The sequence below is a fragment of the Coregonus clupeaformis genome, chromosome 3, assembly GCF_020615455.1.
Source record: "Coregonus clupeaformis isolate EN_2021a chromosome 3, ASM2061545v1, whole genome shotgun sequence".
NCBI classification, from domain to species: Eukaryota; Metazoa; Chordata; class Actinopteri; order Salmoniformes; family Salmonidae; genus Coregonus; species Coregonus clupeaformis.
This window is the reverse complement of record NC_059194.1, coordinates 43,616,718-43,636,309: the sequence shown is the minus strand read 5'-3', so window position 1 is coordinate 43,636,309 and position 19,592 is coordinate 43,616,718. Positions and strand designations below refer to the sequence as shown.

The 19,592-nt window shown below is 41.8% G+C and overlaps 1 protein-coding gene across 1 annotated transcript in view; it reads left to right on the top strand.

Moving 5' to 3' along the window:
* The first annotated feature begins 1,885 nt into the window (after nucleotides 1-1,885).
* Nucleotides 1,886-19,592, top strand: part of LOC121579073 (zinc transporter ZIP1) — a 28,725-nt gene continuing 11,018 nt past the window's right edge. Inside the window, exons 1-3 of the mRNA XM_041893342.2 lie at nucleotides 1,886-3,149; nucleotides 12,021-12,151; nucleotides 12,697-13,017. Of these exons, the coding sequence (XP_041749276.1) occupies nucleotides 3,035-3,149; nucleotides 12,021-12,151; nucleotides 12,697-13,017 (567 nt within the window). The 5' untranslated portion in view covers nucleotides 1,886-3,034. The remainder of the gene's footprint in view (nucleotides 3,150-12,020; nucleotides 12,152-12,696; nucleotides 13,018-19,592) is intronic.

Sequence of the window (19,592 nt, the reverse complement as noted above, 5' to 3'; positions counted from 1 at the left end):
TTTTTTTTTTATGATTTTGCAATAATTTATAACCTATTTTTGATTTGTCATTATGGGGGTAGTGTGTAGATTGTTGAGGGGGGAAACAATAATCAATTTTAAAATAAGGCCGTAATGTAACAAAATGTGGAAAAAGTCGAGGTCTGAATATGAACTCCTGCTCGCTACTGCCACTCAGAGGACTGTAAAAGGTACTAACTTAAATAGGCCTTTTTCTGAAATGTTAAGAATGACCAACAATCTTTTTTATATCCAAAGCACACATTTATTTGGTTGTCAATAACAATGACTTGAGTGTGTATAGGCGAGGGCATGGAAAAAAACACATCTTTGGAGTCATTTGGTGCACTGTGGCCCAAGAAACAGGTGTGAGTGGTGAATCAGAATGATATTCCCTATAATAAAATGTCATCAAGACAATTGTGTCATCTCCACGATGACTTACTACATGTGACTTTTCCTATAATGGGAAGTTGATCAGGTGTCCAGTCCTCAGTGCTGAAACAGCAGCTGCATCTGCTGACTACAGAGGGACCTGATCAGTGATCCTAGATCAGCAATGCTCCCCTGAGACACTTCGTGAATACAGACTTAGATCTTCCTTGAATTGTATCTGTGTAAGTAAGTAGGGGCGGGGAGAGGAGTGTACTGTAGGGGTGTGTGGTGGCCTGGCTGGTCATTTGTTAGTGGGCTTTAGGCTCAGGCCTGTAGGTTCAGACATTTAACATAGGTCAGTGGCAGTAATTCTGAAAAACAACTATTTTATAGCAGAGAGAACATTTGTACAATCAAAAGGGAATATACACAAGGTACAGACCACACCTCCAACTGTATATGTTTAAGATATTTAAATGGGGTGAGTGACAGACAGGAGTTGGGGGTTCAACATTAGCCACTTTGTATGACACTTGAACATTGCATGTCACGTGTCTGGTATCCATCAAAGCAACAATCGCAATGCAAATTCAGGGAATTTCCTTAATTTGGACAGCTGCTCAGTACTTGATGGTTAGTGGCCAGTAGTGAATAGATGTGTAAAAACAAAAGTAATATCATGAAATCTCATTGTCTTAGCTTGTAACTTATACAATATTTGATTTTGGATCACAGGTAGAATACACAACCAAATGAGCCAGCTATACAAAACATTATGAACACCTACTCTTTCCATGACAGACTAAACATGTGAATTCGGGTGAAAGCTATTATCCCTTATTGATGTCACTTGTTAAATCCACTTCAATCAATGTAGATGAAGGGGAGGAGACAGGTTAAATATGGATTTTTAAGCCTTGAGCCATTTTTTATTTAATCTTTATTTTAACAGGAAGACATTGAGACCTAGGTCTCTTTCAATGCGCCCCATATAATACAACAAATATACAAAAACACAGTAATGGGAAGCACAAATAAATCACCCAGAAAACAGTTACATTCCTCCACAAATAAGTCCCCAATCAATATTTTTAATTGCCTGAACATCAAGATGAAATGTATTTTAAATTTTGTTCCAGCAATACGGCACATACAAATTTAAAGCAGATTTACCTAGCTCGATGGAGACCCTAAGACAGGGATGGGGAAACTCTAGGTCTCAGGGGCCTGATTGGTGTCACTTTTGCCACAGCTAACACACCTGACTCCAATAATCAACTAATCATGCTGTGTTTGCTTGGGATTGGGAAAAAGTGTGACACTACTCCAGCCCGAGTACAGGAGTTGCCCATCCCTGCCATAGGAACCTCAAGAGTAACCAATCAAATACATTTTTATTTGTCACATGCGCTTACTTACAAGCCCTTAACCAACAATGCAGTTCAAAAATAGAGTAAGAAAATATTTACTAAATTAAATAAAAAGTAACACAAAATAACAATAACGAGGCTATATACAGGTGGTACCGAGTCAATGTGCAGGGGTACAGGTTAGTCGAGGTAATTTGTACAGTCCTGTGAAAGGGTCAGGCAACTCCGGTGTCTTTACTTCAACAGCAAAGTTAGATAATACGGAAGTTTATGCCCTAGCACTATACAGCTGATTCTAATAATCAACAAAATCAAAGTGTTTTTTTTAGTGCCTTTGAAATGGGGTATGGTAGTAGGTGTCAGGCGCACCGGTTTGTGTTAAGAACCGCAATGCTGCTGGGTTTCACACAAGAGTTCCAGTCTGTAGCAAGAATGGACCACAAAAAAAGCTGACAGAATTGCTGATTTCTGAAGCTGTTTTGATCAATTATTGCAATATTACATTTTCAAAATGTTTTTATGGATATGTAGTCATGAATCTGAGCTTCCATTATGTTGTGTAGCATCTAGAGCTAGTCCTAACATGGAACGGATTTATAAAACATTGTGGAACACACTAAGGCACCACATTCCTAGTAGGCCTTGTACGTTGTGAGACATCATTGATTAAATGTCTCGTTTGGTCACAAGAATCAGGTCACGCGTTATCATGTGCCTAGGAAGGATTCGTAACTCTCTGTGGACTCTGTAATGAGCTGCGCTATGTTAGAAAATCGTACTGTATTCTTTAAATTAGCATAGTAGGCGTGGCTACCTGGAGAAAGAGCTCGCGAAGATCATTACCGTTCCCCTAGCAGCAGGATATTATGCTGGCACAATATGGCGGATAAAAATATATAAAATAACAGTCCTTTTTGAATGAGTTATCCATATTACAATGTTTTGAAATGCGGGCTTTTATTTAAGGTTCCCTCATTACCATACAAGTGACATCATCATTTGTGCTGCTGGCAGAAGACTACTACTAGCGCAAAGTCTTCCAACACATTGCAGGACAATGTAAAGATGTAGCTAGCAGGCGCATAAATAGCTTGTTAAATTGCCAGTGTAGTAGGGATATGAGTTTTCGAATAGCATAGGTTTTTGTTTTTCAGTAACGCAAACCTGTTCGTATGGCGTATTCATCTCATTGCCTTCACTGTTAGTTGGTTTAAATCGCCATTTACTAGGCTAGGTAATCTCAAAACAGCCAGTTTTGATTCAGTCCGGTATAACAGTAACAAATCGAGATGGACTACTTGTTACAGGTGAAGATAGGTGCCCTCGTGGGTTTGTTGCTCCTGACCCTATTTTTCGGATTTATCCCTGCTCGGATGAAGTGGTTCAGAGAAACCAGTGGGACAGGTACGTTTCTGTAGGTAGCCTACAAGTTCTATATTAACTAGCTAGTTCCATGCTGTAACCCCGTATGCAATTCCACACTTGCGATGTGTTTAACAAACGTTATGCTTGCTTCGTCCCACAACAAGCCAGATGGCTCGTTGCGGAAGTTTACGTCCTTTCCTTCATCAACCAAACCTAAACTATTCGGTTTCAACAAAATAACGTTTCCCGTCAACAAGAGTCATATCCAATATCTCTAAGTACAATACTTACGATTCGTGTTGAATGTGTCCTTCACTATCAAATAAGCGTTTAAAACACGTTTTTATCCAGGGTGTCCCATTTTCCGCCTGTGTGGGCTGCCATGGCATTGTAGTCCATTCTAGACCACGCAGTCACGTGAGAGTAAACTACCACGTAATCTCCCACTTTTACAGGCGGGAATTGGGAGACCCTGGATAAAAACATGTTTTAAACGTTTATTCGATAGCGAAGGACACGTTCAACCTGACGAATCTTAAGTATTGTTCCTAGATATATTGGATATGCCTCTGTTTATGGATAGCGTTATTTTGGTGAAACCGAATAGTTTAGGTTTGGTTGATAATGGATGCCAGAGTTAGTTGCGGGACGAAGCAAATCACATGCAAGTGTTTTTGCAATGCCTTCATAAATGTGATCAACATTTGCCTATCAACTTGTTTGCCAAATCCAATCAAATGTTTGCTGTGGGCTTGTGTTTATCTTTGTTTCTTCCATTGGTTTTATAACCTCCAAATTACAATTTACATTCCAATCAAATGTTATTCATTCATTCATTCATCATTTTTTGTAATCTACAAAAGATGTAGTCTAAATCAGAGCTTTAAGGAAAGTTTTTCAAATGTATTTATCCACTACGGATTAGTTTGATTGGCTTATGGTAGTACAAACCATTGATTTTAGCGCATAGGTCTACATTTAAAAGAAAGATGCCTCTAAAATAGCTGTGTATAGCTTACCATGGGTTGGAACCGAAATAATACTTTTCCAATGGTGAACAGAACCGTAATTTGTTTTCTTCTGTTCCACAGTTGCCACAAGAAAAATAAAGTTCTGAACCGGTTCGAACCCCCAAAAAGTAACATATTGTTCGTTCCTTTCTGTTCCTTTTTTAAACTTTGTTCCTCATATCATTCCTTTTTATATATATATATATATATATTTGTTTTTACATTTAGCTCAACATTAAATTACTTCACCAATAGGTAGAGCATCTTGCTATGGAGTGGGCAAGCTATATACATGCATTTGACAGACAAGTGTAGTGTATGGTGTGAGATGCAACTGAAATTTCAAGGGTGAGAAGAGTGCTGGGAATCTTGTTCCTATGACATGCATTATCTGAATTAGGCCCACAGAATTATACCTACAGAGGAGCGGCTTCTATGAAGGAACTTTGAATGTCTTTGAACTTCAGAGAGTTGGCTTAACTAACATTGGACCAGAGCTAGCCCTTGATCATGACTCAGTTCCATTCCATTCCACATAATTCCGCCTAGAGTTTTCGAGAGCTCGACCAAAGCTAGCTAGTTTGCTAACAGTGGCACCAGAATTAAAATAAAAACACGCTTTTTTTTGTTAATAAATCCAATGTGAAACGCGATAAGTATAGTATCCTTAACTAGCATTGAAAAAGTTAATCCATTATCTAATAAAAAATCTCCCTAATTTCTGAATCGTGTGTAAAGTCAGTATCTACAGTAGACTATTCTTCGGAGGGAGGGAGGGAGGGGGAAGGGCAGGTAGCCTACACACACACAGGCAAAGATTTTCAGCTGGCAGGCAGGCAGACACTGGAATACATTTCTCAGTGACAGTGAGGGCTTTGCATAGGCGCTTTTTTGTGGGACTGGAAAAAAATGCTCGGAACTGATTCCTACTTACAAGCAAAAAATCAAACAGGAAGTACCAGTGACGCACTCAATACGGAAGTGGTCCGATGAAGCGGATGCTAAGCTACAGGACTGTTTCGCTAGCACAAACTCGAATATGTTCCGGGATTCGTCCGATGACATTGAGGAGTATATTACGTCAGTCAACGGCTTCATTAATAAGTGCATTGATGACGTCGTCCCCACAGTGATTGTAGGTACATATCCCAATCAGAACATAGATTTAAAGGCAACATCCGAACTGAGCTAAAGTCTCGAGCTGCCACTTGCAAGGACCGGGACACTAATCCAGACGCTTACAAGAAATCCTGCTATGCCCTCCGACGAACCATCCAACAGGCAAAGCATCAATACAGGACTAAGACTGAATCCTACTACACCGGCTCTGATGCTCGTTGGATGTGGCAGGGCTTGCAAACTGTCACGGATTACAAAGGGGAAACCCAGCCGCGAGCTGCCTAGTGACGCGAGCCGACCAGAAGAGCTAAATGCCTTCTATGCTCGCTTCGAGGCAAGCAACACTGACCCAAGCATGAGAACACCAGCTGTTCCGGACAACTGTTTGATCACATTCTCTGTAGCCGATGTGAGTAAGCCGTTTAAACAGGTTAACATTCACAGGGCCAGATGGATTACCAGGACACGTACTCAGAGCATGTGCTGACCAGCTGGCAAGTATCTTCACTGACATTTTCGACCTCTCCCTGACCCAGTCTGTAATACCTACATGTTTCAAGCAGACCACCATAGTCCCTGTGCCCATGATTGCCAAGGTAACCTGCCTAAATGACTACCGCCCCGTAGCACTCACGTATGTAGCCATGAAGTGCTTTGAAAGGCTGGTAATGGCTCACATCAACACCATCATCCCAGAAACCCTGGACCCACTCCAATTTGCATACCGCCCCAACAGATCCACAGATGACGCAATCTCTATTGCACTCCACACTGCCCTTTCCCACCTGGACAAAAGGAACACCTACGTGAGAATGCTGTTCATTGACTACAGCTCAGCGTTCAACACCATAGTGCCCTCCAAGCTCATCACTAAGCTAAGGACCCTGGGACTAAACACCTCCCTCTGCAACTGGATCCTGGACTTCCTGACGGGCCGCCCCCAGGTGGTAAGGGTAGGCAATAACACATATGCCACGCTGACCCTCAACACAGGGGGCCCTCAGGGGTGAGTGCTTAGTCCCATCCTGTACTCCTTGTTCACCCACGACTGCGTGGCCACGCATGACTCCAACACCATCAAGTTTGCAGATGACACAACGGTGGTAGGCCTGATCACCGACGACGATGAAGCAGCCACCCAAGCCACAGACTGTTCTCTGCTACTGCAAGTAGTACCGGAGCGCCAAGTCTAGGACCAAAAGGCTCCTTAACAGCTTCTACCCCAAAGCCATAAGACTGCTCAACAGTTAATCAAATGGCTACCCGGACTATTTGCATTGAGCCCCTTATTTTTATAAAAAATTTTGCTTTGACTCTTTTGCACAGGCTCGATGGACTCTAACCACACACCCACACATACGTCACTGACACTCCAACACACACACACACACACATGCATATTGACGCCCCACACATACATTCACATTCTCTCAGACTCCTCACATACGCTGCTGCTACTCTCTGTTTATTAATACAACAGGTGTGACCTTACTGTGAAATGCTTACGAGACTTAACCAACAATGCAGAGTAAAAAAACAAAACAAAAATGTTAATAATATAAAATAGATATTAATATTATAATAGACTAAAGGAAAAATAGTAACACAATAACGGGTACGGGTTAGTCGAGGTAATTGTACATGTATAGTCACCCCTGCACATTGACATGGTACTGGTACCTCTTGTATATAGCCTGGTTATTGTTATTTTATTGTGTTAGTTTTTCCATTAGTCTATTTAGAAAACAACATTTCTTATTATTATAACCAACAATGCAGAGCCCTTTTTTTTAAGGGCTCATAAGTAAGCAAGGTCTACACCTATTGTATTTGGCGCATGTGACAAATAAATATTTATTTGAAATAACATTTTAACCAGTTCCCAAGCTTTTAAAATAACGGTTCTGTTCCGGAACAGTATAGATCACTTTCGTTATCGGTTCTGTTCCTCAATTTTTTTTGTTCTTTTACGGTTTTCGGAACCAGTTCCAACCCATGTAGCTTACAATGGGGTTCTCTCCAAAAATTATCTTATTTTGATGGAAAAATAATGTGTGTGTGTGTATGTGTATATATAGATAGATAGATAGATAGATAGATAGATAGATATGTATTATAACATTTGCATAATTGATTTAGGCCTAGATTATCACATTTACTTCATTGATTTCTTAGGATAAGAAATCATTGAGTCTCCTCCAAGGCACAGGAGACAGACAGACTAGAGCAGTGGTATTCAAACTTTTTCACCGGGGAACCCATTTTTTCCCTGCCTGAATTTCTGGGGACCCCATTTAATTCTTAATTTTTTTACTAGAATTTCTCCCGACCTTACCCCACCCAAAATCTAATGACACAACCCTAAAATCTGTACATTTAGATTTTAACATCAACAATAACCTTTATAAATGAAAAGAAACCAATAAATACATTTAGTCAATTTATATTATCTTTCTCAAAAACGTGTATATTGGCCCATACAATAATCTGTACTTCTAAAATTATAATTAAATACAGTTATTGGTGACCCCACTGCAGTTCTCCAGAATCGCTAGCTGACTTTGAATAACACTGGATTAGAGAGGGGGGAGAGCGAGAGAGTCACCTGACAGGGATGAAGCCCCTTAAGATGTCACATTCCAGTGAACACTCAACCCACAGACCTTCAGTGGAAGCAAAACAACAGCTGAGGTGCGTTCAGTTCGCTTGAACATTTGCTACGTTGCGGAACGGTTTGTACTGAACGACACGTTTCTCCAAAACTTTCTTGAACAGACTGAGGTATGTTTGCTCCCGTTTGGTGGGTGTGGCGAGGTGTGGCTTGAAGCGATGAGTGGCGTATTTAAAGGGCAGTGGCCATGCTGACAGCATTCCCCAACCCATAACAGAAACCCTCCCCGTTTTTCAACTGAGGTGCATTCAGTTTACTTGAACGTTTGATACGTTGCAGTTTGTACTGAACGACACATTTCCCCAAAAAGTTATTGAACAAACTTTGAGGTCCGTTTGCTCCCGTTTGGAAGGTGTGGCTTGAAGCAATGAGTGATGTATTTAAAGGGCAGTGGCCATGCGGACCATGCTGACAGCGTTCACCAACCCACAAACCAACCCCTACCCATTTTTCAACTGGTCGTTCAGTACGTTCAATTGAACGTAAAAACTTACTGATCACAGCCCTGTTCGTTGAGTACAGCACCGTTTCCGTTCAATTGAACGTTCCAGAAAGTAAAAAAAGTACTGAACGCAGCCCTGCTTAGGGTCAGAGGCAAATGTATTAGTGCAAACCGTAGCGCAACATTTGTAGACAGAAATCAAAGCTCTTAACATTGTGAGCAACCATAAAAAAAAAGTGTTTTATTAAAAAGGCCTAAAAACAAGTGTTTCTTATGTAGTGGGTGGTCCTCTGTAGCTCAATTGGTAGAGCATGGCGCTTGTAACGCCAGGGTAGTGGGTTCGATCCCCGGGACCACCCATACGTAAAAATGTATGCACGCATGACTGTAAGTCGCTTTGGATAAAAGCGTCTGCTAAATGGCATATTATATTATAAAAAAAAAGTGTTTTATTAAAAAGGCCTAAAAACAAGTGTTTCTTATGTATGGGTGGTCCTCTGTAGCTCAATTGGTAGAGCATGGCGCTTGTAACGCCAGGGTAGTGGGTTCGATCCCCGGGACCACCCATATGTAAAAATGTATGCACGCATGACTGTAAGTCGCTTTGGATAAAAGCGTCTGCTAAATGGCATATTATATTATATATTATTATCTTATTGGACAAGTTCAGGTAGGTCCCTCCCAGTTTCAGCCCATTTGCCTCAGTTTGGTTACTAGTGAATACACCCTTGCTTTTAACTTTCCCTTTAGACCCAGCAGTCTCTGTATGTCCGGCTGCCAATATATATTATACACTATGACTCAGGGCATTACTAAAACAATGAAGGACCATAACATTTACAGTGATAAGAGACTGTTTTAATGTGTGCCTAAATTGTATGGGCCATCCCTATCCCTTCAGCAGCATATTAAGACAGCTTTTGTTTTGCTATGGCTGATTTGCTGATGAGTAGGTTTCACTTCTGTGTTTGTGCAATGCTGCTCAATACTTCCTTCAGGTCTCTGCAAGATGATTATCTCAGTTGCTTCTCTCTTTTCCTTTAAGCAGAGGGTGACATTAGGAGCTATCATGGCCGTTTCATTTCAGTGCTCCCTGAGTGTTTGATTGCACTTCTTGATCACTTCCAGTTCAGTTAGTGGTATCTCCATAAGGTGTCTCTTTTCTGACCGGTTAACAGCTGATTTAGACCCATAAGAAAGATTAAATGACCAGTCGTCAGATAATCACACATTATTCATATCACAGCTTATGTCACATTAAGTGAAGGAAATGCATAGTTTCCTTGATTCAAAACTTCAGTTAATCAGACAACTTCAGTCAGGTAGCCATGAACTAATCCTTTGAACGGGTTAGGCAACTCCAGTGTCTATACTTCAGCAGCAAAGGTAGATAAGACGGAAGTAGGGCCTTGTAAACAAAAAGGGAGTAATGTAGAGATCTACAGGTCTTCAGCTAAGTCCAGCCAACCGTTTGATACAGGATGCAGTCATGAGTATCGAAACTGTCACCTGTAACAAAGCGAAGGGCACTATGGTAGATTGCATCCAAAGGTTTAAGAGTAGTAGCAGCTGCACTTTGATAGAATGTGTCACCATAATCAAGAACAGATAAAAAGGTTAGGGTTAGGGTTAAAAAGGTTGACTGAATAATCTGCTTCCTACTGCTTAGAGAAAGGCACGATCTGTTTCTGTAGAAAAAGCCAACTTTAAATCTTAGCTTCTTAACCAGCTCATCTATGTTTATTTTAAACGTCAAATCCATGTCAATCCAAATGCCTAAGTATTTATATGCAGGAACACATTCGATTGGAGAACCATGAGTGAACATGTAGTTCATCAGAAAAATTATTACGAAAGTTTGTATTTTGTTTTGCCTGTATTAAGCACAAGTTTTAAATCGGCAAGGGATTCCTGCATAGCTAAAAAATCTGACTGTAGTTTTGACACAGCCAAATCAACAGTTGCGGCAATAGCATACATAATAGTATCAGATTGACCAATGGTGTTTATAGAAATAGTGAAGAAAATAGGTCTCAAAATTGACCCCGTGGTACACCTTTATGTACTTCAAGAAATTCAGACTTCACCCCATCAATCACGATGGCCTGAGTTTTGTCACTAAGATAATCATGAAACCATGAACAGGCGTCAGAGCTAAGGCCTATCGAGGACAACTTATTCAATAAAATAGCATGATCAACAGTATCAAAAGCTTTTGACAGGTCCACAAACAAGGCAGCACATTTCATTTCAGTGTCTGACAAGATCAGCATTGACAAGATCATTAACAACTAAAGTGGCTGCTGTAATAGTTTTATGACCAGGCCTAAACCCTGATTGGTTTACATTCAAAATACATTTTTCAACTAAAGAGCAAAGTTGTACATTTTACAAAGGATTCAAGAATCTTAGTTAGACAAGGAAGCCTTGAAATGGGGCGATAATTATTAAGATCACCACTATCCCCGCCCTTATCGAGTGGCAGCACGAGCTGATTTCCATATTTTTTTACTTTACATACGTTTGGAATATTTCCTGATAACAATGTTAAATAAAAAATGTGGGTTATTGAGCCAACAACGATGGGCGCTGCACAGCTTAGTATTATGGAGTAACTACAATGTTGTTAATCCATCCTCAGTATTCTCCTATCACAGCTATTAAACTCTAACTGTTTTTTAAAGTCACCATTGGCCTCATGGTGAAATCCCTGAGCGGTTTCCTTCCTCTCTGGCAACTGAGTTAGGAAGGATGCCTGTATCTTTGTAGTGACTGGGTGTATTGATACACCATCCAAAGTGTAATTAATAACTTCACCATGCTCAAAGGGATATTCAATATCTGATTTTTTTTAAATTACTTTGTTACCCATCTACCAATAGGTGCCCTTCTTTGCGAGGCATTGAAAAAACTCCCTGGTCTTTGTGGTTGAATCTGTATTTGAAATTCACTGCTCGACTGTGTGGGGTACAGAGATGAGGCAGTCATTCATGCCTCCTGTAGCTCAATTGGTAGAGCATGGCGCTTGCAACGCCAGGGTTGTGGGTTCGATTTCCACGGGGGGCCATTATTAAAAATGTATGCACTCACTAACTGTAAGTCGCTCTGGATAAGAGCGTCTGCTAAAATGACTAAAATGTAAATGTAATTCAAAAATCATGTTAAACACTATTATTGCACATTTTCAGTCCATGCAAGTTATTATGACTTGTTCAGCACATTTGTACTCCTGAAATTATTGATTTAGGCTTGACACGACATAAAGGGGTTGAATGCTTATTGACTCAAGACATTTCAGCTTTTCATTTTTTATGAATTTGTTAAGATTTCCAAAAACATAATTCCAATTTGACATTATGGGATATTGTCAGTGACCCAAAAAAAAATCTAAATTTAATCTATTTTAAATTCAGGCTATAACAACAACACCAACAACAACGTGGAAATAGTCAAGGGGTGTGAATACTTTCTGAAGGCACTATATATGGCTAGGGTCAGGTATTTTTTATTCTAACCCCACCATCTGACCTGAATAGGAAGAGCTCTGGGTTCATTAACAGCTCACCTGATCAGGGCCCAAAGTTGTTCCTGGTCAGGTCACATGGTCAGGGAAAATCCCAGGGTCTGTCTATGTTGAGCATTAAACAGTAGCGATTTTTATCATGCAGAAACCCATCGGGTGGTCCTGAGTTTCATCAGCTGTTTTGCCGGAGGCGTCTTCCTGGCTGCCTGTCTGTTGGACATCATCCCAGACTACCTGTCAGACATCAATGCTGAGCTGGCCGCACGGAGGGTGGACGTAAGTCTCTTCTGTCTGTCAGCAACATCACAAAGTGTCATTGATGCCTGGCCACACTCATTTTACATTTTAGTCATTTAGCAGACGCTCTTATCCAGAGCGACTTACAGTTAGTGAGTGCATACATCTTCTTCTTTTTTTTCATACTGGCCCCCCCGTGGGAAACGAACCCACAACCCTGGCATTGCAAGCGCCATGCTCTACCAACTGAGCTACACGGGGCCAGTATGAACACGGGGCCAGCTACTCCCATCCCCTTTGTAAAATGACAAAAAGCTATATGACTATCCATGACACAAACCAATGTATTAAGGGATAGTTACAATAGATACAACAGTTATACTTTAGTTATATTGTATCTGTAAAACAGTGTTCCCACATGGGGAAATGTGCTAGTTAGTGCAGAAGTTATTATAATTAATCCACAGGTTCATTACCTGGTGATGTGTTAAGGACTACTTACTTATTATCTATATTCCTAATCCTTGGCGTTTATTTAAACAGAACTCCTACTTTGGTTGTTTTCACCTCTGTATCTCAAACAGACCAGCTTCCCCCTCCCAGAGTTCGTCATGGCTGCAGGCTTCTTCACTGTGCTCATCATGGAGAGGATCGTTCTGAACTGCAGACAAGATGCCATGCAAGGATCAGACCAGGAGAGAGCACCTCTGATGCAGGCCAACGGGCACGGCCATGGGCACGGGCAGGGGAGAGCCTCGTCCACCGACCTGGAGGGTAGTGCCCACCACGTCCACATGGACCTCCAGGCCCACTCCTCCTTTCGCTCGTTCATGCTCTTTTTCTCGCTCTCCCTCCATTCTGTGTTCGAGGGCCTGGCCATCGGGCTGCAGACCACAGACTCAAAGGTAGGTGCTGGAGAGCGAGCTGTACTTAAATTGCGCAATAGGTCCATTTGTTTTAGCTCGCCCGGGGCACATATTAGTTGGTCCTAAAAGTGAAATCTCTGCCCACCTGTGGCACTGGGTCAGCTAAAACAAACGCACCAATACATTTCAAATACATGCCAATACTTTCCAAGTGTATTTTCAAATACATTCCAATAATATTCAACTACTTCTTTCTTCAAATGAAAATACAATTTGTATTATTTATACTGAACAGAAATATAAATGCAACATGCAACAATTTCAAAGATTTTACAGTTCATATTAGGAAATCAGTCAATTGAAATAAATTCATAAGGCCCTAATCTATGGATTTCACATGACTGGGAATACAGATATGCATCTGTTGGTCACAATGCCTTAAAAAAAAAAGATAGGGGCATGGATCAGAAAACCAGTCAGTATCTGGTGTGACCACTATTTGCCTCATGCAGCGTGACATCTCCTTTGCATAGAGTTGATCAGGCTGTTGATTGTGGAATGTTGTCCCTCTCCTCTTCAATGGCTCTACGAAGTTGCTGGATATTGGCGGGAACACACTGTCGTACATGTCGATCCAGAGCATCCCAAACATGCTCAATGGGTGACATGTCTGGTGAGTATGCAGGCCATGGAAGAACTGGGACATTTTCAGCTTCCAGGAATTTTGTACAGATCCTTGCAACATGGGGCCGTGCATTATCATGCTGAAACATGAGGTGATGGTGGCGTTGAATGGCATGACAATGGGCCTCAGGATCTAGTCACGGTATGTTTCTCTGTGCATTCAAATTGCCATCGATTAAATGCAATTGTGTTCGTTGTGCGTAGCTTATGCCTGCCCATACCATAACCCCACCGCCACCCTGGGGCAGTCTGTTTACAACGTTGACATCAGCAAACCGCTCGCCCACACAACGCCATACAAGTGGTCTGCGGTTGTGAGGCCGGTTGGACGTACTGTCAAATTCTGCTCTGGTGGACATTCCTGCAGTCAGCATGCCAATTGCATGCTCCCTTAAAACTTGAGACATATGTGGCATTGTGTTTGTTGTGTGACAAAACTGCACCTTTTAGAGTGGCCTTTTATTATCCTCAGCACAAGGTGCACCTGTGTAATGATCATGCTGTTTAATCAGCTTCTTGATATGCCACACTTGTCAGGTTGATGGATTATCTTGGCAAAGGAGAAATGCTCACTAACAGGGATGTAAACAAATTTGTGCACAAAATTTGAGAGAAATAAGCTTTTTGTGCATATGGAACATTTCTGTGATCTTTTATTTCACCTCATGAAACATAGGACCAACACTTTACATGTTGCGTTTATATTTTTTTTCATTGTATTTTGAATTTATCTCGTTCGCTTGTAAATGTCCACACTCACTGAAAAATGAAATTTGGTAGCTACTAGCAATGCTTGTATAACTTTATGAGATGGATTTGCGTGTCTTTCCGATTAGTTATGTTTGTTGTTGATTTCGCTATTAGTTTGTGCAAATTTTGTTAGCATTCTGGTAGTAGAGGCCCAATGGGCTTTTCTTGCATTTAGCGCCCCTTGTGGGCTATGCCGGTAATACCGTAAATCACGGGATGTGAGAAGGACGGTATGACGTTATAAAAATCTGGGTACCACCTAATTAGCTAATATCAGGCCAGGGTGACCGCTAAAGCACACTTATTGCTTTTGTAGTCTAATAAAAACGGAATGATTCTGAACACTTCCTAGTCCCAACTTCGGCAAACAAGTTTTTGCTGACGTTTCTAGCCACAAGCATAAACTAGCTAGCTGGAGAGCATAAACTAGCTAGCATCATACATTTTGGGCACCAGGCGTGTCCATATAGCCACAGATCATCCATTATATTGACCAGATACTCAAGTGGCAGCTCTAGCAATGAAAATACTTGTCTTCAAAGATGTAAGGCAGTTGGAGGAGGCAAGATCAGGTGGGACCATTCTAGCCAATGACAGGGCAGATGTGCGTGTGAACAACAGGCACAACTCCAATATTACGTTTTTCTCAAAGATGCCGGTATGTCACGTGTCCTACTTATATCAGTGCACTCGTAACAACCTAAGCATTACAAAACTTATATTTGCTCAAATAAGCCTCACGTAACAAATAAGCCATAACACATTTTGTTGACCAAAAACTCCTTGCTTGGTGGTTGAAAAATCGGCATCTGCTGGAGAAAAATGATTTTGGGCCACGCAATTTGCCTCTTCCTCTCTGGAAGAGGCTGTGTAAACCGGATGCAACCTGGATATAGACGGTCCATGAATCTGGGTATGCGAAGTGACTAGATTATGTTGAAAACAACGGACAGACATATTGGATGCAGTCAAGTTCTTTTATACACTATATATACAAAAGTATGCAGACACCCCTTCAAATTAGTGGATTCGGCTATTTCAGCCACACTTGTTGCTGACAGGTGTATAAAATTTAGCACACCGCCATGTAATCTCCATAGACAAACATTGGCAGTAGAATGGCCTTACTAGCTCAGTGACTTTCAACATGGCACCGTCATAGTATGCAGTCAGTTCGTCAAATTTCTGCCCTACTAGAGCTGCCCCAGTGAACTGTAAGTGCTGTTATTGTGAAGTTGAAACGTCTAGGAGCAACAACGACTCAGCCGCAAAGTGGTAGGCCACACAAGTTCAGAGAACGAGACCACCGAGTGCTGAAGTGCGTAGCACGTAAAAATCGTCTGTCCTCGATTGCAACAATCACTACTGAGTTCCAAACTGCTTCTGAAAACAACGTTAGCACAAGAACTGTTCGTCAGGAGCTTCATGAAATGGGTTTCCATGGCCGAGCAGCCGCACACAAGCCTAAGATCACCATGCGCAATGCCAAGCGTCGGCTGGAGTGGTGTAAAGCTCGCCGCCATTGGACTCTGGAGCAGTGGAAACGTGTTCTCTGGAGTGATGAATCACACTTCACCATCTGGCAGTCCGACAGACAAATCTGGGTTTGGCAGATGCCAGGAGAACGCTACCTGCCCCAATGCATAGTACCAACTGTAAAGTTTGGAAGAGGAGGAATAATGGTCTGGGGCTGTTTTTCATGGTTCGGGCTTGGCCCCTTAGTTCCAGTGAAGGGAAATCTTAACACTACAGCATACAATGACATTCTAGATGATTCTGTGCTTCCAACTTTGTGGCAACAGTTTGGGAAAGGCCCTTTCCTGTTTCAGCATGACAATGCCCCCCTACAAAAAGCGAGGTCCATACAGAAATGGTTTGTCTCGATCGGTGTGGAATAACTTTTCCGGCCTGCACAGAGCCCTGACCAGCCCTGACCTCACTAATGCTCTTGTGGCTGAATGAAAGCAAGTCCCCACAACAATGTTACAACATCTAGTGGAAAGCCTTCCCAGAAGAGTGGAGGCTGTTATAGCAGCAAAGGTGGGACCAACTCCATATTAATTCCCATGATTTTGGAATGCGATGTTCGACAAGCAGGTGTCCACATACTTTTGGTCATGTAGTGTATCTGTCTAGTTATCTGTTTAGCTATTACAGCACATTTATGTTTTCGTCCCAAAAAAACTTTCCATCGATACAGGACTGGCTTACCGAACGGGCATGCAGGCCATGTGTCCTGGGGCCTCGACCTCCAGGGGGCCCCCCAACTCCCCCTGGAGGTCGTGTGGGTGCCCCACATAACAAAATGTGTAGAATTGCAGGAAATTAGCTTTAAAACTGCAACATTTTCTTTCAGCCTCATGGCATACTGTGAACAAAAGCTGGGGTCCAAACACATTAAGCCACTTGCATTACATATAAAACAAGGGATAAAACAGTACAACATATTACATTATTACACCCCTACATATCTACAATAAGAAATGTATAATACCACCATACAACAATGTGCCTGTGTGTAGAGTGCGTGTGCTAGCGTTTGTGTGCGTATGCGTGTCTGTACCTTTGTGTGTGTCTCTTCAGAGTCCCCGCTGTTCCATAAGGTGTATTTTTATCTGTTTTCTAAAATCTGATTATACTGCTTGCATCATTTACATGATGTGGAATAGAGTTTCATGTAGTCATGGCTCTATGTAGTACTGTGCGCCTCCCATAGTCTGTTCTGGACTTGGGGATTGTGAAGAGACCTCTGGCGGCATGTCTTGTGGGGTATGCATGGGTGTCCGAGCTGTGTGCTGGTAGTTTAAACAGACAGCTTGGTGCATTCAGCTTGTCAACACTTCTTACAAAAACAAGTAGTGATGAAGTCAATCATGAGAGATTGACATGCATATCATTAATGTTAGAGCCCTGTGTACATTTTAAGGTTTATCTTAGCCTCATGACAAAATGTCTAGAATAGCATTATAAATCTGCAAATGCTTCTCTCTGCACCATGGCAAAATGTGTTGAAATGCAGGAAGTTAACTTTGAGGTCGGTGCCCCGGGCCCCCAAATGCAGTAGTCCGGCCCTGCATCGACACTGCAAACTAGCCCATACAAAGTTTTTGAACGACTCATATGATTCTTTTTGACGAATCAAACGATTAACTTCGCCATTGTATTTGTTGGGATTTTAGATGTAGCCTTTCTTCTGGATTATATGGCTGCAAAACCTTTGTAGATACTTCCAGTTTATTTGGGCATCTAATGTATGGGACCTTGCTACTCAATATATGTTAGTCAGCCTGCAAAGTAAACACTTCTAAAGTAGCGAAGATAAATATGACTAAACTAGAAAAGGTAAATTTCTTGAACATTTGTGGGCTTGCTTCAGCTGAAGATTTGTAGGCTACCATAGCCATTTGATCTTTTGATCTATTGAATGACCAAATTATTTTATAAAGGCATAGAACGTATTTGGTTGTAATGTTGCAATGTTTTACAAGGGTGGTCAACCATCCTCCAGAAGAGCTACTGGGTGTGCAGGCTTTTGTTCCAGTCCTCCTTTAACAAACCACATTTTAGAAATGAGCTGCTCAACCGGACCTTTGTCAACAAACGGCATGACAGAAATATGATGGTAAGTTTTCGAACTACCGGCAGTTTCTTTGAGAAGATACAGTGCCTTCGGAAAGTATTCAGACCCCTTGACTTTTTCCATGTTTTGTAACGTTACAGCCTTATTCTAAAATTGATTAAATACGACAAAGCGAAGACAGGTTTGTAGAAATGTTTACAAATGTATTAAAATCTTAAAACAGAAATGCTTTATTTACCTAAGTATTCATACCCTTTGCTATGAGACCTGAAATTGAGCTCAGGTGCATCCTGTTTCCATTGATCATCCTTGAGATTTTATACAACTTGATTGGAGTCCACCTGTGGTAAATTCAATTGATTGGACATGATTTGGAGAGGCACACCTGTCTATATAAGGTCCCACAGTTGACAGTGCATGTTAGAGCAAAAACCAAGCCATGAGGTCGAAGGAATTGTCCGTGGAGCTCCGAGACAGGATTGTGTCAAGGCACAGATCTGGGGAAGGGTACAATAAAATGTCTGCAGCATTGAAGGTCCCCAAGAACACAGTGGCCTCCATCATTCTTAAATGGAAGACGTTTGGAACCACCAAGACTCTTCCTAGAGCTGGCCACCCGGCCAAACTGAGTAATCGGGGTAGAAGGGCCTTGGTCAGGGAGGTGACCAACAACTCTGATGGTCACTCTGACAGAGCTCTAGAGTTCCTCTGTGGAGATGGGAGAACCTTCCAGAAGGACAGCCATCTCTGCAGCACTCCACTAATCAGGCCTTTATGGTAGAGTGGCCAGACAGAAGCCACTCCTCTGTAAAAGGCACATGACAACCCGCTTGGAGATTGCCAAAAGGCACCTAAAGACTCTCAGACCATGAGGTCTGATGAATCCAAGATAAAACTCTTTGGCCTGAATGCCAAGCATCACATCTGGAGGATACCTAGCACCATCCCTACGGTGAAGCATGGTGGTGGCAGCATCATGCTGTGGGGATGTTTTTCAGCGGCAGGGACTGGGAAACTAGTCAGAATCGAGGCAAAGATGAACGGAGTAAAGTACAGAGAGGACCTTGATGAAAACCTACTTCAGAGCCCTCAGGACCTCAGACAGGGGCGACAGTTCACCTTCCAACAGGATAACGACCCTAAGCACACAGCCAAGACGACGCAGGAGTGGCTTCGGGACAAGTCTCTGAACGTCCTTGAGTGGCCCAGCCAGAGCCCGGACTTGAACCCGATCGAACATCTCTGGAGAGACCAGAAAATAGCTGTGCAGCAACACTCCCCATCCAACCTGATAGAGCTTGAGAGGATCTGCAGAGAAGAATGGGAGAAACTCCCCAAATGAAGGTGTGCCAAGCATATAGCATCATACCCAAGAAGACTCGATGCTGTAATTGCTGCCAAAGGTGCTTCAACAAAGTACTGAGTAAAGGGTCTGAATACTTATGTAAATGTAATATTTCCGTTTTTTATTTGTAATAAATAAATAAAAATATCCACAATTTTTTTGTTTTTGCTTTGTCATTATGGGGTATTGTGTGTCGATTGAGGAAAATAAACAATTTTATCAATTTTAGAATAAGGCTGTAATGTAACAAAATGT